At 41.6% G+C, this 22332-nt stretch overlaps 1 protein-coding gene across 2 annotated transcripts in view; it reads right to left on the bottom strand.

Annotated features, from left to right (window-relative positions):
• Nucleotides 1-9116: 9116 nt before the first annotated feature.
• Nucleotides 9117-22332, bottom strand: part of dscama (Down syndrome cell adhesion molecule a) — a gene marked incomplete at both ends in the record, with an annotated part of 93553 nt that continues 80337 nt past the window's right edge. Inside the window, 16 exons of one of the 2 annotated variants that reach the window (XM_079284192.1) lie at nucleotides 9117-9496; nucleotides 11302-11604; nucleotides 11782-11979; nucleotides 12772-12921; nucleotides 13036-13151; nucleotides 13239-13269; nucleotides 13364-13540; nucleotides 14147-14437; nucleotides 15244-15432; nucleotides 15594-15692; nucleotides 15870-16033; nucleotides 16155-16272; nucleotides 17081-17234; nucleotides 18334-18467; nucleotides 18954-19109; nucleotides 22014-22160. In XM_079284192.1, coding sequence (XP_079140318.1) covers nucleotides 9117-9496; nucleotides 11302-11604; nucleotides 11782-11979; nucleotides 12772-12921; nucleotides 13036-13151; nucleotides 13239-13269; nucleotides 13364-13540; nucleotides 14147-14437; nucleotides 15244-15432; nucleotides 15594-15692; nucleotides 15870-16033; nucleotides 16155-16272; nucleotides 17081-17234; nucleotides 18334-18467; nucleotides 18954-19109; nucleotides 22014-22160 — 2807 coding nt within the window. Of the gene's footprint in view, nucleotides 9497-11301; nucleotides 11605-11781; nucleotides 11980-12762; nucleotides 12922-13035; nucleotides 13152-13238; nucleotides 13270-13363; nucleotides 13541-14146; nucleotides 14438-15243; nucleotides 15433-15593; nucleotides 15693-15869; nucleotides 16034-16154; nucleotides 16273-17080; nucleotides 17235-18333; nucleotides 18468-18953; nucleotides 19110-22013; nucleotides 22161-22332 lie in introns of both variants that reach the window. The other variant, XM_079284193.1, reaches the window with a different exon arrangement.

Below are 22332 nucleotides of genomic sequence, written 5' to 3' on the forward strand. Positions count from 1 at the left end.
ACTGCACCGTCATGAACTGAAAAGGAAGGGTGGGGGTGGGGTCCCTGAAGGTGGAGGGTCGGGTGGTGGGGTAGTCTGGGGCTAAATAGTAACTTTGTGAAAGTCTGTGTAATTACAAAGTTATAATGACTATGATATACAAAAATGGTACATTATCAAATTCTGGGTGTGTGTATTTAAATCTTTGGTATAATTTAGCTGTTTTGGTTTTTTACTTCAATGACACAGTGGAGCTTAAAGTTGAATCGTTTTTCTTATGTCACAATCAGTCTAATATACCCATGTGAACAACAAGGTAAAATAAGTCTTCTCATAAATGATCAAACACTGATTAAATCAGGGGGGAATATAAAGCCACATGCATTGCTGCGATTGACACTTTAACTTGGGTCACGATTCCATCGACTCTCAGCAAAGAGTCTGAATCAAAAGATGTTTCAGCTCCACTGGAGGTCTGTTAATGGCATGTCCCTCCGGCTGGGTAAAATGATCCCATACAGTGCTTTCACATGAAGCTTTTAAAATCAAATCAAGGTCTAATTTCTATTGGGACGTGGGAGGTCTCCCCTCCATCACTTCTTTTCATCTGATGACATGAACCTCTGAGCTGTGTGTCTTTGTTGAGACGCTAGATGTTGTGCTTGTGAATTGATTCCACTTGTGTTTGGTTTCCATTGTTCTTGTTCCAACGTGATTTAAACCACGTCATTGTTCAATTGCCTCACACATGTGAAACTGTACACACACACACACACGTATGCATGCAACCCTGCACAGATACACACACACACAGACAACACACACATGCAGAGAAAGAAATAAAGATATTGTAACGGAGTGCAAGTTGATTTACTTTCAACCAAATTGTTCCAGTTAGTGGATGTGACTTGTTGCCGGGGGAATGGTGGTCTAGACCTGCTCTATATGAAAAGTAAAAATATATCAAATAAATAAATAAAATTGCTATTGTCCATTATACTGGAATATATCAACAACTACTTTCAAAAGAGAACTGTTCAGCGGTGTTGGGATTCCATTACAGAAATATATCCCAGCAGCCTGAATGAGTCCCAGTGTCCGAGTCACCTCATCCTGATAGTGCAGGTTGGAGATAGAAGAAGGTGACAAACACTGCAGCAAGCTTTGTCATAAAGGTTGGCTGGAGCCCCTGACATATGAAACATTAACCTCTATTAAACATGGCATCCAACATAAGAAAGGGAGCGTGAAAGTAATGATCATAGGGAAACGTTTTAAAATCTACTGCTGCATTTAACTTGACTTACACCCAGAACAGCTGTTAACGAGCTGAAAATAATCTCAAATACTGCAGCAGAATACACTGTTAGTGTTCGGCACTTTACTGAATCTATTCAATGAGAGCAGTCACACATTTTTATTTTTAAAATATATAAACTTCTGAAGACAGACAGACTTTCCTGAAAATGCCAACGTTAAAGAAAATGAGTGACAAAAGTACATTAAGAATCCAGCATCAGAGGCTGGAGAGACAGTATCTGTACCAGGAAGAGGCTGTGTGGGTAAAAGCTTTGCAATAGACACGGTGCAATTGGACGATCTGCAACAAAAGAGCAAAAAGGGGGTGCTAATTGAAAACCTTGATGTAATTAAGGAAACGGATAATTAAGACTTAACCCGTGATGCAGAGCAGACTATGAATGAGTTAGAAATAAACGGAACTAGAAACACAGCAACGAAGAAGATTCACATATAGAACAGAGAATGGGTTTAGAAAATGAAGATCTATGTTTGCTGTTGTCCGAGGAAGTAATGAAATAGAGAAATCCTTTAATAAGCCAATGACTCTGCTCATTCAAATGAATGAGATGGGCATAGGTGGAGGTTAAAGCTATGTGATTTGCTGTTCTAAAGGTAGAACAATGATAATAGAATAGAAGATTTAAACTAAAAGAGATGAGGTTGATGAGCAAAAGCTCCATTCATGAGGGCAACCGATGGAAAAAGTACTACTTGGGAATTTGGCTTGACAAAAAGTTGTACATATAAAGTACATGCTGAACTAAAACCAGAAACAAAATGTTTAAAAAGTAATCGAAGTAGCAGCTAAATCTCTCTCAAAAGATTCGGACAGAGTTGAAAGTGTTTAGACCAGCATTGTGGCAGTGAGATCACCTCTAAGTCGCGCTGTGTTGGTAGATTTGGGAGAAATCCCACCAGAGCTCAGAAGGGACAAACTAGCATTGGCTTTCTGGATTGCTCTTAAAGGATGTGGGCATGAAAACAGCACTAAAATCAGAAGAACATGATGTTACTCACGTTCTCCTCAGGATAGGGTTGATGTTATTATCATGGAGCTGAAGACAGATTGGGTGGAAAGTGAAATAGGACACTGTGCAAACCAGTATATAAGGAATTGTTTTTATAATTACTTATAGCTATTTACTGACTGCTCAAAAGACCACAATGATGGCGCAGGGACAGAGTTACAGATACACTATCGGTCTGTATGGTGAGACGATGGCAGCGATTGTTGAAGAAGTGAGACCATAGGATGGTGCTTTGTATTGAATCTGCAGCAGTTCTTCTAAGTTTACGGACTATGAAGCTGATGAGGTAAGATGTACTGTTAGACACATGTCAGTGTTTGATTAGAGCTCAGAGATGATTGCATTTGGTGAAGGGGAAGGTAAAGCACGGATCAAATAGAAAATAACTTTGGCTAAAAATGTATGATGAGGACACTAAAGGCAGAACATACCATGAAGTTAGAACACAGAGTATTAAAGGAAGAAGAGGTAGAGAGGAGGTGGTTCTATCAGGTTAAGGTTTGATCACACGGGTTTGAATAAGACACGATTTCTATGGAGAAAAGCAAATACACATGTACGTGCACATTGTCATAGTTAAAAATACTGAACACATATTCATGCACCGTGTCAAATGTATTGATGAAAGGGTAAGTTTACATCAAAGGGTGAGAGAGGCCAGACTGAATGGGATTTGTAAGGTACAAGGAACACATGGAGATACGGTGTGGGGAAAAAAGAGAGGGGTAAAGGCTTTCTTCATTAATTAACACAGAATTAATAGAATATAGATTTAGTTTTTAATTTTTTTTATATCATGTTACTTTTACAAGAAAACTAGATCCCGTTCTACATACACGGCAGGTGGCAGTATGCAGCTAAACATTGGTAGAAGAAGAAGAGGAGGAGGAAGAGGAAATGGCGCACAGATTGAATGGAGTGAGCAGTGAATGCTGTGTTATTTCATGGTGCGTGTCCTCTGAGATCAGCACCGTGTCCGCAATGCTCCGTGTTTTGTAAACGCCATCATCCGCCCGTGTCCGCGTGCAACACAACCTGCACAAATGCGCACGTGCCCAGTGAGCAACACAGCCTCTGATTGTGGACAGACTCGAGCGAATGCATCACGCATCATAACAACAACTCCTTTCAAAGCAGGTAAGTGCTCTGCTCCAAAAAAGAAGGGAACACTTCACTCACACATCTGCATGAACGAAATATTCAAGTTGAAAATCTCTATTGATATATAGGGATATCTTCCCTTTCTTCAAGAAAACATAACATGACCAATTTGTATAAAACTGCTACATGAGCAAAGTTAAACATATAAATAAATCAAATATGAGCATATATAAGAATATAAATATACATATGCTATTAAATATTAATATATATATAATAATAGCGTACGTATGCAATTAATCCTCTGTTCTAAGAAATACTGTATTTATAGTAATATGTGAGTCTTCGTTGCTGTGTTTCTAACTCATTCATAACATTCTTAATTTGTTATTGTGGTGCCATATTGACCCAGTTCTTGATAATTATGCTCAAAGTTTGGTTTGTCTTCTTGTGAATGTGGAAGTTTCCTAAAAATATAATTAACTGTACATAGAACATAACATCTTTGTCCTTTCTTTCCTTCTACAGAGATAAAACAATATTAAAAAGAAGTCATAAAAGATGGCATACAGTATATCGAAAAGGTAAAGAAAGTCATAGTACAGCAGGTTAAAAATAATGCTAAAAAAGTCACAGTACAGTTTGTCGAAAAAAAGTATCAAAAAAAGTCATAGTACTTCAGAAAATGATGATGAAATGCGTAGTATAGTATTTCCAGAAAAGTCAAAGTACAGCACAGCAAATAGTAAAAAAAAACACTCACAGTATAGCAAGTCGAAAAAAGTAATTCATGGTCAAGAATAAGTTACTGTCATTATGCACAACGGAATTCAGTTGTAGCCCAAACAATTCTCTGGACAGATAATATGGCCGACATCTTCACATTAAAAATTCAACATGAGGAAAACATTGTCCATGAAGAAGCATCATGACGGAAACAGAGTCCACCTCCTCTCGTCCCACAGGAGTCCTCAGCTCTGTCCTGCTGTCCGCCCGTCAAGTGCCGCTTGATCCGGGATGAGTGATGGAGGCAGGTCTCTGTGAAGACGTGGGCTCAGCAGTCACCGACCTCCCGCTCATTTCATCCATCTTTGTAAAGTATGTCAGAAAAAGTTGTAGTTTAGTAGGTTAAAAATAATGCTAAAAAAGTCATAGTATAGTAGGTTAACAAAAGGTCAGAACAGATGACACAGTATAGTATCTCGAAATAAATCATAATAAAGTGACACAAAACTCTTTGGATAGTGTGTTGAAAATTCATAGAAAAAGCAAAGTATATTCTGTAATAGACATGAACATTCAGACCTTCATGTTCATGAACATGAAGATTCAGAAACAAGTAAGGCAAGGCCTTGCCTTACCATGAAAACAGCTTGCTTCAGACTCGTTCATGAAAGCTGGGCGCACCACTAGAGTCTGCAAGCAGCCAGCAGAGGGCGCTGTTACACACAACCCACTTGTCTCCATGGGGAACTAATGATACGTTGTAAATGATATTTAAACAAGGAAATAATATGAAAATGATAAGGATTAGCAATAACTTAAATAATATAGTAATACTAGCAACCAATGGCCAGTGATGGCAAGTGGAATCATTAACTCTGTTACACTTACATATTACATAATTACCCTGGTTCCATTCTACACAACGTACTATCAATACAATTGGTTAACAGGCCAGATAAATAAATTATTATAAAATAATAATAAAATTCTGAAACAATTATTAAAGTATGGAGAGAATATTTTCCTTCAGTAGTGTTTCCTTACTCAATGACCTTTTCCGCATGGATCTTGTCTTTGAGTCAGCTGAGCTGCTTCTGATAAGCCTCCTAGTTGTTCTCTCGCTGCTCCTCCAGCGTTTTCTGGAAGACAGAGACACAAAAGAAAGACATTACAGTCACACAATCATTTAAATATAAGAATCGTATTATTTGACCATTGCAGTTTCCAGTTGCGTACACACAGTAGTGTTTTTCCAGTTCACCTCTCCTCACCTCGATACCCTGGTCTCCATGCATCCCATTGCTCCTCTTCCAACACCTTGTATCTTTTCTCTGACAACCAAAAAAGAAGACAAGTAAGCTACCTCAATGGTGCATTCTGAAGCTCTGGTCATGAGACAATCACATTGTGAGGAAGTGTAAACCACACTGAATGAGGTCTGAATGTTCATGTCTATTACAGAACATATCCTTCATTTACAAGAAGTTTATAACGAAGCTAAAGAGGCTTGAATTTAAAATATGTTGTCAGCTTTTCAATATTCAAACACAGCAATCACAACACAGCTGGTAATTATATATTTTTTAAATCCTACCTCAGAGCTTCAGCACAGAGAAGATGTTGTCTCAGTTGGTCTGCATAACCTTCCTCTTCTTCCCAGATGTCATCCATTGAGGCTGCATATCTATAAGTGTATGACAAATAAAATCACCTGTCATAACCAGCAACATGGCAGACAGTTAAAGTAAAAACCATAACAGCACAATAGTACTATTTCATAGAATTTATAGTTATAGCATTGACACTGGAAAGTGTATTGCAGACTGATATTCTAGATCCTGTTCTACACGCTGTGGTCCAGTAGGTGGCGATATGCACATAACGTTTGGCATTGCAATCGGTCAAAAAACTTGAGGAAGAAGACGAGTACGTTAGTTTACATTATCACAGTTTAGGAAACAAGTGATGACCATTAGCACCACACACATTAGCTATTTAACAATAGCGATAAAAAAAAAAACCGCCATGTTTATTCTCACAACAATCTTTTATTGTCGTCGGGCCTCATTCGGTAGAGGTTGACTGCTGGGTCGTTTGTTTAGAATATATCATTGTCCTTCTGTCAATAATCCAATAAGCTAATTGACAAGGAGAACATTTACTCCAACAAATGAAACACAAACGTCTGCTGTCAACTGCAAACTGTTCAGGAAAGTAACAGTCATCGTTGCAATGAGGACTGTTTATTACATCCATGTGAAATGCTTCACATTTTCACTTATCATTTACTCAGCGCTGCCAGCTTCATATTTCTCAGGCTGATCAGCGGGAAGGATTTATTTCACCCGACCCTCATTTCTGACAGCAGTTAGCAACCGCAATGTAAATCTGTTGCCATGCTTAATTTGTTGTGGACTTAAGCAGTGGATGGCAGACATGATGCTGAGTAATGCATCCCCCCTGTCTTCTAATTTAAGACCATGTGATGCTCAGGCAGAAGCTTCAGGGTTGCAGGTTGGAAATCCATCAATTAATAAACCAGTTTAAGAAGGAAATTCTTTATAATGCTCAAAATGATATGACTGCACTCTTTGGTAAGATTTAGAGTCATTTCCATAAGATATTGGTGTCATTTGTGTGACATTTAAATGAGACACTGATGGGTTTGAATGCTCAGCACAGTTTATAATAACTTAATCCTGGGATTGCCTACATTTCTTAGAATGCCTCTTGACAGCTCTACATCATAAATGTTGGTGACCAACTGCTTGAAGGGGTCATGGCTTTAACAAGTCTAGCTGCATTACATTCTTGTCCTCTGAGGCTTAGTTGGAGGGGAAACTGATTTCTCAGGTTGTCCACACTTACTTGCCATTCCTTCATTTCCCTCACCTGCTTCTTCTGGGTTAAGAAGGCTGGAGCTTATCCCAACATGCACAAGAAATGCAAACTGCATCATCATTTAAAAAAAAAAGTGTTTACTTTGAATTTGTCCACTTTAGACTGCCCGTGTCCTTTAAAGATGTCAGGCTGCTGTAACATCACAAAGTGATGTTTTCAGATTGCACACATCACACAGGCTTATGTTGGCTGCAAAGATTTGGGATGAAAATGGATGGAAGGAGATGGATTAGTGAGCACCGTAACTCTTTACAACACCGCTACAGAATCCCAGAGGATGATGTGACTGACCAACATTATTAAGATCTCATTGCTGACTACGTTTGGGACGTCTCACTGCTGTTGTGATGAAACTACGGGCGAGGATTCAGGATCTCTCGATGAGATCTCGAACCAAACAGCCAGAGAGCAGCGCCGGCTTCTCCTCCACACCAACATCAGTCACTCATGTCAAACCCATGGAGGACACTTTGGGGAACAGCCATTTTATTAATCAAATTTGAACTTTTGTGTTAGTTTCTCTTTATTCCAGTGCCACCATGGTGAACACTCATGTTAAAAATAAAAAGTGACATCTTTTTTTTTTTTTTTTCTCGTTAAAATGTATCATCATAATGAAGACAGTTAATCATAGAAACTAATCATATAAACTGACATAATGACCTCACAGCATTTTGGATCAAACTCTTCTCCCTTCAGGCTAACTCAAAGAAACAGAAAGAACAGAAATGGGCCAGGGTAGACAGGAACAAAAAAAAAAACAGCTTCTTACGTATATCCACATTTTTTTTTTTTTTAGATATTTCCCATAGACATTATAGGTTTGGTTTGAAGGGGGGATTCTGCTGGATTGTCTCACGATTTTTTTTTCCCTGTAGAGGAGCATCACTGCAATGCAGCGACAGTAAATCTACTGAGGAGAGTGAGAGCCCTGAAGACTCTACCTAGTGCACTGAGAGTAAGGGGATCTATCTGGACACACTTGAGTCAGGCTGTTGTGAAGTGCAAACCGTTAGTTCTCTAAACCCTCCCTATTCTAGCTAACATCATTTACCACCCTGGCAAACAAGCAGTGGCAAACTACACCTGAATACATAGCTGGAGTGTGACCGGCCCTGTAAGTATACTCACAACATAGTTATTTTTCATCATTACAGTACAGTATAGAGCAATAGTTTTCATATACTTTTCATATCTTTTTTCATATTGCACCATCAGAGAATGGGACACAGAGAAAGATCAACAGAGACTCCATTTCCTAATTAAAACGAGATATGTGCAAACATGACTAAGGACTTTATTAACCAAATCAATTCTTCCCTGTAATATCCACAAATAAAAGTGATTTCTCTTTTTATATATATATTTATAGTAATAAGAATAATAAATCTTCACATTGGATCATTTCATAGTGTGACAAAATGCTCGACTGGGCTGTCCAGCCTCGATCGTAATCCTCATAGTCTTTTAATTGGTCAGTCCCCATGCATCCATAGGAAATAGATATTTATTTTCTTCAAAAAAAGTAACAATTTGAGAGCAGCTGAAAAGTTTGGACTGGTGTCAATTGCTTTCATTCCAAGATTTCTCCCGAGTTTCATTCAATGTTTCAGAAGGATATTCCATAGGAAAAAACTCCAGAAAAGAAAGGATGTCCGGGTTCTGATGAAAACATTGTAGTAATGGTGATAATAGATAATTTGGTAATCAATAATTAATGATCATTAATAGCTGACAACTAACAATTAATAATCACTGATTAATTATAAAGAATTAACAATAATCAAGGATAAATAACGCTCCCTCGTTACTCAATTATTTTGGCAAAACTCTGGCTAGAGTCGTTTCCGATGAGTGAATTTTTTCTCAAGTGAAACAAAAAATAAGAAATACAAAGAAGAGATAAAAGAAAGCTCTAAAATAAATAAAAGGAGATTAGTAAACGTGACCCCGCCCTTGGAGAGAGGGGGAGGGGGGGCGTATATACAGAAGTGCGTGGTGAAAGTCAGTTTACTGCACTTGAGTGTTAAGTCCAGTGTTAGAGTGAGTTCTAGTCCTAGTTCCGAGGTGCCCCTGCTGTTATACCAGCGTGTAGGACTTTGCGTAGGGGTTGCTGGTCGGTTTGAGATGTCCTCGCGAGTCCAGCAGGGACTCCTGGGAGGTGCTGAGCTTGGCGGCCTGGGCCAGCTCCGAGCCCTCTCTGTGGGGCAGTGTGGCTGCGGAGCCAGGCTGCCACTGGGCCACTTGGTCCCTGTTGGCCTGAGGGGCCTCTGTGGGCGTCGGCGGCGCCATGCGCGAGGGCCGCTTCAGCGAGCGACTCTTCTGGGGCTCCAGGCAGGCCTGACCCATGGCCGCTCTCTCCCCGCTAGCTGTCCCCCTGGATGACCCAGAGCAGGTCATGCCTCGGTTTAACAGGAAGTCCATGCGCAGGTAGGGAGGAAGGTGAACCAACTCGCCACCTGCAGGACAACACACACAGATCAGATCTAGGTATAAGAGAAAACATTCCTGTATGATATTTAGTAACTTCAATCTTAAATGTAAGAATCCAAATAGCATCAAAAAGCTGTTCAAAAATATCAAGTAGCTGTAGCAAGCTAACATTCCACTTGGAGCTGACTCCATGCGTTTGTTTTGGAAGACTTTGTTCATAATTTGGTCCTCAGAAGAGTCCATCTTTTTACTCACCTTCATCGGTGATGGAAATACAGCTTTGTCATCATCGTATTAAGCAATAAATCAAGTGTTTATTCAGTATGACCACACACACATTAAAGCTGTCCTCTTGTGTCCTTGCTCTGAGACCGACCTCATCTAATCTAATTGTAAGATCTTACCCTCAACCTTCATCCCCTGTCACTGTTGCCTTACTATTACAATATTACTATTATATGACTATGGGCAGGATACAAATTTAAATCTCAAAAGATTGTCTGGGTGCAGCGTCTCATTAGCATCTCTGTTTAGGTGTTAAAACCTCAATCAATCAATGTTGGTAAAAGAAACTAGAAAATGCATTTCCTGCTGAAAATGCGTTGGAATGCTGAAAGCTGAAATTAATTGTGAAAAAATTGCTGAAAATTAAGAAATGGGAGACTATCTGTCTGAAGAATGTTGAAGCCCGAAAGCATTTAAACTGCACTGCTGAAAAACCTTCTCATTGAAATGTCTAACTATGGTGTCTGTAGCTGAAAGTATGAGGAAGAAGAAGGCTTTGAAAGTTGAAGAAGTATAACAGGATTTGAAGATTTTCTCCATAGAGATCCCATTCAAAAGAAAATTGCAAAAAGCTTAATTCAAAAAGTTTAAAGATTACAAATATGAAAAGTCAAAGCACCCCTCTCCTGAAAGAGCTGAACATTTTGATATTTGAACAATTTCTGTACCTTAAAAAGAAGTAGTGATATTTGTAGTAATAGTAGTAGAAGTTGTAGTTGAAGTATAAGTATTATTAGTAGTAGAAGTATTAGTAGCATTAGAATAAGTAGTAGTAGTAGCAGTAGTGATATTTGTAATAGTAGTAGTAGAAGTCGTAGTTGTAGTAGAAGTATCATTAGTAGTGGAAGTATTAGTATTTAGAAGAAATAGTAGCCGCGTATCAGTAGTAGTAGTAATAGCAGAGGAGACATAATCATGTTGTTTGACACACATAAACAGAGGTTATTAAATGACATTGAAAATAAAAAGCTTAATAATTCAAAAAGTTTAAAGGTTAGAAATATGAAAAGTCATAGCACCCCTCTGGTGAAAGAGCTGAACATTGTAATAGTTGAATGGTTTCTGTAGCTTAAAAAATGAAGGCGAAGAAGAGGTGCGACGGAAGAAATAGAAGTTGAATAAAGATTCGAAGAACAATAGTTGGAATGCTTAACAGCATTCCAACAATTAAATTGACTTTCAAATTGAGTTTTAACAAAGCATCCACAGTTTCCAACCTTAGATTTGCAACATTTGAATTGAGCTCTCATGAATATTTTAGTCAGCGGTGTGAAATATTCATCTACTTATAATCTGGGATGTTTATTTAACTCGGTTTGAATTTTCGATTTCATGGCTCCCCAGGTTCTCTCTTAAAGACTTTGAGCCCAGTGTAACTGAGACAATCAGTATACTTCATCTGGATTCACTGTCGGTATCAGTTAAGGGTTGGATATTAATATTAGACAGGAAGTTGAAGTTGAGGGATTAGTGTCATAATGAGGCCAGTTGCAATTAAAGGTTAGCATGCCGCGGGGGGTTCGGGCAGACAGATCTGTGGCCTCACCCGGTCTGTGGGCCTTGGGCACGGCCATGTTCATGACCCGGCTGACGTCCTGAGGCTTTGGCGGGGAAGCAGTGAAGCGGCAGATGCCCGATTCGGAGGGCGTGCTGGAGGTCAGGCTGTCCGTGTAGTCGTTGGTGCCCGCCGTCATCTGCTCTGAGGAAGTGTCAGAGATGAAGCATTCGGTGATGGTGAACTTGGCGTGGCGCAGCTGCTCCTCCATCTTGGCATGCTCGTAGGCTCTGGCGAGCTCCTCGTAGGTGGAGGACGCGCTCTCTGTCGACACCATGCTGCTCCGCGCTCGGTCTGGACATGGGACCGGGGTTAGTGGGGGATTAGTGTCGAGAGTTCGTGGCAGAATTGTTGGGATGTCACTTTGTTAAAGTTGTCAGACAACGGATACTGATTTGCTGTTAGAGATGACGAGTAGTGTGATACTGGTAAGCTACGTTTCAAAGGACTCTGTCCTGATGTGTTGCTTACCCGTGTCCTGAGATGGGCTGACGCTGTAGCTGTCGCTTTCCTTGTCGACGGAGCCTGCAACTCTGGGGGTGGGCAGCCTCCAGTCGGTGCTGAGAGTGTGGGAGGAGACAGGGGGGTGCGGGCGGTTCAGGGTCCACTGGCTGGCGTAGCGGTTGCGAGCGGCTGGTCCGGCTTTGGCTGTGCGGCGGGCGGTGGGGTCTGAGAGTGAGGAGGAGAAGGAGGAGTGTTTATGCGGGTAATGGGAAAGACTAAACTCAATGAACTGGTCATGGAAGCAATGGTAATGGTGATTAATTCCCCGCATCGGATATCAGCAGCCACGACAATCTGGACACACATGGAGCTATTGATTGACGTTATCAACCAACAGTCACCTTGCAGTCATGTCATCATGCGAGAAATACAGGAACAATAGAAACTGACAAACCGAAAACAACAAAATAAAAATCTAAAGCACTAGTGACTCAGACTTCCTTCATATCGTACCTGGCAGAATGTTAACCATCATGACCATGAGTCCAATCTTTCGATTAGAAATGATAAATTCAATGTAGTTAGAGAAAGTTGAAGGCTAATGTGCAACAGCTCAGTCAGTCAACTTGTGTCATTATTATTAGTATGTGAACGCAACTAGGCCATGACTTCATCACTCCCCACAGTGAAGATAATATCTTATATGCAGGTGGTATCAATGCCCCACAATATGCAACCAGCAAAGGCAGTGAAAAAAAAGATGGCTGAACACCAGTGAACGGTGCAGGATGTAAAATTAAAGTCTGCCTTGCAAATGTCCTTCAAAGAAGGAAATGATCCCAGGCGTGTATGAAAGATATATGATGGTAAACAAAAGGCACATCAACGGAGGAAAAATAGAAAGGTAAAGAAAACACTGCTTGGAAGCATATCTGGGAAAACAACAGACACAAACAAAACTCATGTACATTTTTGTGTTTAAAAAACAAACAAAAAAAACGTCCGTACTGGACTTACTGGTTCCTGGTCTGGCATCGGACACATCCACCAGTGGACCGGTGGCCTGGGACAGGGACTGGTAGTGGACTGTGTGGGTGACTGTGGACGACTTCTGTTTCTGGGTCTCCCCGAAGTCGTTATCAGTCAGTAACACAGTGGACCTGTCGTCTGTGGGACAGCGAAAAAAAGCAAGCTCAGCACTACGATAACCCGGTTTATTTTCTGCATGAATCACTCTGCAGCTTCTTATGTGGCAGCGGTGCACACTAGCGGTGAGCTCACCAACAGTTTCCATGGTGTCTCTCTCCTCGATCAGGAGCTGAGCTCTGGGGATGTCAATGTGCATGCGGAGCGTCTGTTGCTGTTTGTTAATTGGCTCTGCTGGACGTGTGTTTTTACTGGGGAGCACAAACAAAAAAAACCACGTAATTACAGAATCTCCTGTCGTTATTTATTAATGTCAGATAGTTGTTGACCATTCTTACCTCATAAGCATCTCAGCCAAACTTTTTGCATCTGGGAAAACAAACGGAGAAAAACATCATTTTATTTGTTGAACCTGAGAAAAAAGAGGCAAAGATCCGTCCTGTTAGATGTACTCTCGTCTCACCACGGAGCCTCTTGAGCCTCTGCTCCCTCCTCCTCCTCCTGAGCACCAGCAGCCCGATGAAGATGGCGACGATGCCCACCAACACGCAGGAAATGGTCACCATCATCTTCAAACCCTCGCCGCCCCCGGAGTGGTCCTCGCTCACATTGGGCGCCTTCACCAACGGTGCGATGGTACCTGGAGGGACGTCATACGGTGTGTGAGTTATGACAGATACCGGCGCTCCGCCCACAAGGGCTTTATGACTTTATTCCCATGAAAGAGAACAGCGTTGTTGTAGAAATTCCCAAAAACAAAACCATTTAATTTGTGTGATCTAATGATCGCTGCTGAATGACAGCTATCATGTTGAGGTTTATCCATTGCAATCCTTTCACAAACTATTTCACTCATGGTGGCATTCAGTAGGCTTGTGATGGAGGTATCATAATCAGCAACACACAAACAGCCAATGGAGTCAGCATGAAATGGCTTTTATATTGTCCAATTTATCAATCACGTTGAGTTTTGCCATCAACAGAAAAAGGGATTTATTCCTCTTTGCCTTAAACTTCTATTGTTCGTCAGACTCACTGTGCTACAGTTCCTGGAAACATAGGTGTTTTGTCACAGATTCTCTGCTTGCTCAACCGTCAGAGTGCCAGTGTTACTATTATACTACCTCTGGAGCAGACAGTGAATCATACACTTCCCTGCCACTTTCAGCAGGCCGTGGCAGATATTTCCTTGGCTCCGTTCCCTGTGAATAAATGAGTTGGAAACAGTATCGGTGTGTTAACTCACTTCCGTCATAGCTGAGTGTCGCGAACTTGACTCTCTTCTCGGCGTAGCCGGCGCTGTTGTAGACTTTCATCTGCAGCTCGTACCAGGTGGCCTCCTGCAGGTCGTACAGGATGTAGCTCTTGCTGAGGGAGGCGCGCTGTGTCGTGGTCCACGTGGGCGCCTCGACGGCCCGATACTCCAAGGTGAAGGAGGTGATGGGGCATCCGCCGTTATTCCAGCCGTTCAGGTTGAGCTTGACCCGGGTGACGTTGATGCTGGTGAACAGCTCCTGTTCTTTAGAGTACTGAGGTTCTGCAGAGAGCGGAGAAGGAAAGCCTCAGTGTGTTAAGATAGTAAGGATGAACCCTGGAGAAAGTAAGAACCTGCTAACCAGGCAGTGCTTAGTGCAGACAGAAACTTAACAAGAATAAATGTTGGGCTCCAACTAACGCATATTTTCATGATCAATTAATGTGCCAATTATTTACTCAATTAATCATTTGGTCCAAAAGAGTTTTTTTTTTTGTCAGAACAAAAATGTTATACACGATCCATTATTGTAGAAGACTAAGAAAACTATTAAACTTTTTAATAAAAAATGCAGATAGCAATAAATCGATAATCTAAATAGCTGCCTATTGATTCTAAGTTGCCTATTATTTCCAATCATGCAGTTCTTATAAAACGTACCATGTGATTTTAACAAGTTACATTATATTTTGCAGTATCCTGGTTCATCTAATAATCAATTACATAATTGGGAAAGAAAAAAGCAACATGTGTGGAAAGACATTCTTTGATGATATCATAATGAATTCTCATAACAGGTGTTTTTCTTCTCATTTAGAAGGACATTATATAATATGTTTTAAATAATTGGAAAACTATGCTGTGTTTATCACATGACTACAAGGTTACTGAGAAAAAAAATCTAAATGGCACTAAATAAAGCCTCTGGAAAGTGTTAATGAATAAATAAACACAACTTTGTCAACTTTTGAAGTTTGCTTCCACTACATATGTGAATAATAACTTGTAAAAATAACAACAAAATACTTTGATAGTGTAATGTCTCAACATTTATAGAATCAACTCTAATATTATATGTCTGTTTATACCTTTCCCATGGGTCTTTGCCTCAATGATCTCACTGATGCGTCCCGGCCCCACTGCATTCTGGGCTGTGAGTGTGAACTTGTACCAGGTGCCACACTTGAGGTTCTCCAGCCGATAGGAGCGCTCACTGGGACTGATGGCGAAGTTGCCCCACTGCTCGCTGTTATCCTCCGAGTACTGCAGAATGTAGCCTGGAAAAGAACACGTGGGGAAATAAATGTTAAAGTTACAATCTTGAAGATCTCCGTTGGCTGCACCTATGGCGATAAGGGGTAGCTGCAGTTTAATACTTAAGTTGCATACTTTGAAACCAAACAATTCAAAAAGACAAGTAGGGTTGTGTCTGCCTGACCTCTTATGGAGCTGCCTCCGTTGTCTCCAGGGATCCAGGAGAGGGTTATTGAGGTGGCGGTCGTCTTGGTCACTGTGAGGCGAGGCTGGTCAGGTGGAACTGAAGCAAACGGAACAGACAAATGACTGATTGTTAGGACTAGTTTACTGAAAGCATTAACACCAATCCAAGGATCTAAACGTCCCCTGTGTGCAGCCGTTATAAGCTCTGATGGGCTCTAGTTGTTAAGGGTTGATACAGAAATGCAGATTTTTTTGAACATGTTGTATGTCTTACCTTGAACCTGCAGGTTGAGGACGATCTTGTCCGACCCAAAGCTGTTGCTGGCCACACAAGTGTAGTTCCCAGAATCCTCTGCTTTCACCGTGCGAATAACAAGGCTGCCGTTGCCATGGACGCTGCGCCGGCTGTCAATCGCAACAGGTGATGGTGTTCCATTGCTGAAACAGACACGTTTCGAATCAGCGTTATGTTTCCTGTGTCGCACAGTCACTTTGAGACAGGGTTCAACTACTGTTTGAGAGCGTATTTATCTCTTACAACACCTCCCAGTGTACTCACATCTCCTTCAGCCACTTAATGGTTGGGGATGGATCACCCACTGCTTTACAAGGCAGCACAATGTCCCTCATCCAGGGGGTCGTTACAGTCCTGTTGAAGGTCAGGATCCGAGCTGGAGCTGCAGAAACCCACACGTTTCATCAGCCCACAGACGACACGCAGTAACAAACACACGTGTTGTTGTTTTCTAAATGACTTCAGAAAGAGGTTTCCCTTCACTCGAACCCTTTAGCCCTTTAGGGATACAGGTCCAATGCTGTTTTCCTTCTACATCTGAGCAGTGGAGCGGAGGGGAGGGGGGGGGGGGGGGCATCCATCACCTAGACCTCAGACAGGATGTGAAAGTCCTGATAGGAGCTCTAGAACTCCAGACACCACGGGGGTCTATCAGCATATGCAATCAGCTTATTGGCTTCCACGAAGCACGTTAAGTGTTGAAATGGTCAACTTCCGCCATGACAAATTCCTTGCAGGTGAAAACTTGCTTGGCAATAAACGGTTCTGATTCTGATTGTTTTATTTACATTCAGCCGATGCTCCCTCCCTGTCTTCTTATAAGAATAAGGGGGAAGCAGAGTAGTATCCAACAAGGGATCCTGATGAATTTGAACTTACTTGCTGCACGAAGCTTGAAAAATCTCATGGCAGAAAAAGTGACTAATTGGTCCTACTGCAGTAACATGGTATGCTTTAGATTATATGCTGACAAATGCTGTGATTTCCCTCCACACTTGTGTTTCAACCTGAAGTCCCAAAATGATGCATCCAATCTTGCATAGTATAATCCCATCAGGCACGTAGACGAAGACACCATTTGCCTTTAACAGGCAGACACAGGCAATCTGCCTTTAGATCAAATGTGGAACAGAGTTTTGGTTTTATTCAGCGCTGACTATCAAGCTGCACCAACGATGGGCTCCACCTACCCTCGGCCATGGGTTTGACGGTAATGATTTCACTGGCGTTTCCACGGCCTGCAGCGGTGACGGCCACCACCCAGATGCTGTACTGACGGTTCCTGCTCAGGTTGGGGATGCGGTAGAAGAACACGTCTGGGGCCGCCTCAAACTCACTGCTCACCTGGACGAGGCAAGACATTCAGGATGGTCATAACTTGCTGCTGCAGATCAAACATATTCTACAAAGTCATTAAATGCTGACTTAATATCAAAGTGACAGACGGATGTGGCAACGGCTGGAGTAAAGTGGCTCAAGACAGACTGGGATGGCACCTTGTTAATCAATGGACCAATGTTCCGCCAGGAATACAAAGGCCTAAGTAAGTAAAGTTAGAGGATAAGTCTGGTGATGTTGTATATGTTTCTTATTTTCAACAAATCCCAATAAAAAAATAAAAAACAACAATAAATGTATCCTATTGTGTGTGTATCCAACCCACCCCAAATACTATTAAAAACACATCAATGAGCTATAGTTCTGTTTGTGGATCCCGCAGACACCGACCAGACCTTTCAGCCCGATTCCTCTCTGGTTGAAGGTTCCAGCTGTGATGCACCTGTACCCATACCCAGATGTGATGTCACATTATACTCACACACCTTTCAATACGCGTCTACATTACTGAAGCAAGGTAGATGTTAAACCACTGGGGGTCAGCAAAGACAAGGTTTTCAGCTGGTGTCTCAACAACTGAAAATGTCGTTTCCGATTAATATCAGCGTGCTCCACTATGATCACTGGCTAGTCACTAACGCAGCCTGTCTGCTGTTTGGTGCTGGGAAGGTAGGAGGGGCCAGAATACCAAAACAATGACTCGTGAGACACTATGAAGCTCAGTAGAGCGGAGGGGAATTGCCGACTCGGAGATGATTCTGACAATAAATGATCCTTGAATCTACAAAGCCAATCAATCCACGATGGAAATATTAGTTATAGCTGCTTTGAGTTTTTAGCATTTGAACCAAAGTGTGTTAAAAACTACACTGTCCACCTGTTTGAGGAAAATACTTGACTTTAGGAACAAACAGACAGAATAGCACATGGTTGGTTTTGGTCTTTTCATGGGATTTGTCGACAATAAAAAGTAACGAATAAGGCCAGCCTTAGCCTTTCAGTTATGCTCGTTAAGTTAAATGGCTCAATGATCAATGGCCTGACTGATCGGTTCATTTGAAATTCAGCCGACTCAAGATGCTGAATTGCTCACAGCTGTTCGTACCGTGGGGTGTGGGTTGGAGCAGAACACGGTGTATTTCCTGATGATGCCGTTCACTTTGAGAGGAGGCAGCCAGGACACAAACACCACTGAGTTTGATGCAGCTGCAGCCTTCACGCCCGCCGGAGGCCCGGGAACTGAAAGGAAAAGATGATCTGGTTGGTATATTTCCCACATTAAGCTCATATTCTTACTCAGGAGTAACAATACACTGATTATAAAGCAAGATAACCAGATGGCCAAATATGATATTCATAACTTCTTAATACGTGTAAGTCACACTTACAGCTCTCCTCTTATTGAGCATGTTGCTGTCTTTTTGGCCAAGTCATCATTGTTAATGAGAACTGGTTCTCAATTGACTGGATAAATAAAGGTAAAATGAATTGACGGGCCCGTCGCTTGCTTGCCTCATTTAAAAAAAATATTCTCAATTTGGCAAAGCTGACATTTCTCCATTTAATGTCAGGATCAGACATACCGGTACTGTAATTCCTTGAGGCCCCGCAGCAGCGAGACTAACTCACCCTTCGGCACAAGTCTGAGCACAAGCTTGCTTTAACAAGTGCAATGTGGCTGCTGCCCTTGTGACTGTATTCTGAGAGGTGACTTAATCTTCCTACCGTCCTCCTTGGTGCGGGTGTAAATCTGTTCACTGCGAACGCCGTCTCCAGCTCTGGTGAAGGTCAACACCTGGATGCTGTAGTTGGTGTACTTCTCCAGTCCGTCCAGATCCAGAGAGGGCTTAGTGGTTGTCACATTCCTGATCTCTCCGAGCTCTGGTGGACAGAAAACAGAGGACAGAAGAGAGATGGGGGGAGTAAAAGTTAAAATGTAGTGAGGACACCTCAGGTCAAAGGCCTTTTTAACAATGCAGGTGTCTTATTGTAAATAAACCCAGCGATATGACAAGCTGGTCCAGCCATGTGACTCATCTATATTATACAGCAGATCACATACATAAATACAGATGTCAGGCCCAAGGGTGTCATAGCACAGCCTTGGACATAATGCCATATTCAATCACAAAGTTTAAACAACCATGTGCCCAAGGCCTGCTGCAGTGGCCGGCCTTGACTGGCAACCTGCTGCCCTCAGCTGTTAGGGTTTGAATTATTGTGTCAATCTCTGTCCATATCACTTCTTAACAATGTTTCCTCTCCCTCCTTTCCCTCTTTTCACTTCCCACAGGAGATCTATGAGGCCAGCTGCACCTCTTCTTCTTTGGCTTTTAATGAGCAATTAAATGCCTGGAATACCTCTCGCACAGTAAATGCTTTCATGCATGACTGTGTCTTTGCCTACAGTGTCTTGATATCCACTTATTCTGGCCAGATACAAAAATGAAAACAACACTTAAATTGCTCCTGTGTTGTTTCTTTACCTGACTTTGTTATCTTTATTTCCTGCTTCAGAGACTTAGTTTTAAGCCCGTTTGTGTCTGTTTGGTAACGGAGAATAACGTATTCAAACAGGGAACACTGCTCCACTTGGGCGTCTCATTGGACGTGTGACGGACAGTCACACGTCCAATTAGAGTTGGCGGTCGGTGACTGCTCCACTGCTGGACAGTGTAGGACTATTACAGGTGAAACATGTACATTTTGATAAAACTTCACATATCTTATTCCAAGTGACAAGAAAGATTTGTGTGCAGCGCAAATTTCAACCAGAAGTGGATACAAAACAGACCTGTAAACTGTTGTCATGGCTGTTGTTGGAGTTTTGTGGAGCTCATTAGTATTATATTGAATCGAGACTAAAAGAATGAAGTATTTTATGGTGTTTTTTAAATTCACGTCATTTTAATGAATGCAAGTAGCACACCTGTATGTGTAGCAGTTCATTCACAGGAAATTATTCCGTTATTAACATTACCATAAACCCTGAACTGTTACTGTCTAAAAAAGTTCCATCAACCACTGTGACACCGAGCTAATTCTAGAGCACTGGTGCAACTGGTACAACCTGCAGTACTGTTTGTTAGAAAGGGCTTGTGTCTCCCTCTGCTGGTCAATGGCAGTACCTTCTCTCACACTGATGAACAGCTCTTGAGTGGCTTCCATAGAATAGTGAAAAGTTTGACCACAAAAGATACATGTTAAGTGTAAAGAGGTCGTAATTACATATGTCATATTAACATGCAATATAATCCAAATCATTTATAAATAATAACACTGAATCTAACTTTCAGCGCTCGCCCACGGAGCTACGGACTGTTACCATGCAAACTAGTCCTGGCTGTCAAGTCTGGAGAGTTCATGCTCTACAGGCAGGCCAACATGATGTGACAGTGCAGAGGTCAAAGGTAATCGTGCTGTCACAACCAATCCCACGGACACAAAGCTGGCATGTGACAATGGCATGACATGCTGTCTGACTTCAACACGACCATGCAGACTTCAAGCCAGTCGTGGAGGTTACCCAGTTACAACAAGATACATCCTGGTAACTATCAGCTATCGCTTACTTGGAAGCATCGATGGCGGTCCTTATTCATTTATTCGTTGCATAAACACAGCACTCACAGTTTTTAGCTCTTAAGCTTTGGATTTAGCAGAGATAAATAAATACTGACTCACATCAAGACTGGACCTCAGCCAGTCAGCAAACACACACATCTGATGTATTTATGTTTCAGTGTCAGTTTGAGGTGCTCTCTTTTTTTTTGTATTTTACAGAATTTCTGTGAGATATTTTTAAATCAATATGTTCTTGTAAAATAGTTTTTTTCTTCTATTTTATTCCTCTCCATATGTGGTGTGTATCCTGTAAAGGAGTATCAGACAGTGTTAATGGAGCTCTGCTCTGATTGGTCCAGTCTGAGAGCTGACTCTTAAAGGGGCCCTGTGGAGTTTTCCTGTAAACAAAGAAAAGTTATGTTTACATTCAGTGTTATTTACCAAAATGCATTGTGTATGTCTAAAAAATGTGTCGCGGGCATTTCCTTTCTCAGAGAACATTTGCAAAGCAGTTTTTTTTTTTCTTAAAGTATTTTAAGTCCAGCATTGTTTATGACAAGACGAGAATGAAGGCTCTGGGATATGGCACATGTGCAGTGTAACTGGAGTTGCGATGTTGGAGGTTTTACTGCAGAAGGCAGTAGAAATGAAGGGATTGTGTTTGCTCAGATGCTCTTGAACTTGGTGAACTCGGCCTGACAGAACTTTTTGCGTACGCTCGAATGGACGGCTGCCGATAGACAATAGAACGTTTTCAAACTGAAAGAATTTGTTTATGGTCTTTTATTCAATATGTTTTTTCAATAATTGCAGAATTTTCATTCTCACCCATTAAGTATGCAACTATGACACCCTCTCTGCTGACGCCTCAGTTAAACAAATCAATCATCCTCATGTTCTACGATCATGTGCCAGTGAGTAAGCCTCTCCGCAAGTGCAGACCGGATTTTACTGCGCATGTGTTGAACCCCAATGGTTTGACGCCATATGAAGCCGTGGCATTTCCTCTTTTAACATTTAATGTATTGCTTGTTTGTTGTTGTTTGGCTGTTGCATTTCAAGAACACTTCCAGTTCCTTATTAAAATTACAATAAAGCAGCTCTTTACTTTATTCTAAATATGTTGATGACAACATATATACAGTATATATATGCAGATGCCCAATGACAATTTACACAACAGTTAATGTTTTTAATAAGTGAACAGATGTAAATGTGTACCTCCATCGGGCAGGTTGGCCCAGTAGATGACTCTGAAGCCCAGCAGGTTGCCGTTGAGAGCGTCTTTGGGAGGGGTGAGCCAGGACAGAGAGATGACCTCCGGAGACGTTGCAGTGGCCTGGACGTTCTCTGGAGGACGACTGGGCACTGAGGGAGAACCAGAACACAGACCGTTAAAAACAGTGGACTCTCAGTGGAAAACCTATGGACTGACAACATGTGATAGCTCCCTCTGATCTCCACTAGGCTCCACTCCAATAGATCCTCACTAATCTCTTCCAAAATAAACCATGCTGCCCGCCTCTTTGAGAACAGTGAA

The sequence above is a fragment of the Melanostigma gelatinosum genome (assembly GCF_949748355.1).
Source record: "Melanostigma gelatinosum genome assembly, chromosome: 14".
Lineage (NCBI taxonomy): Eukaryota > Metazoa > Chordata > Actinopteri > Perciformes > Zoarcidae > Melanostigma > Melanostigma gelatinosum.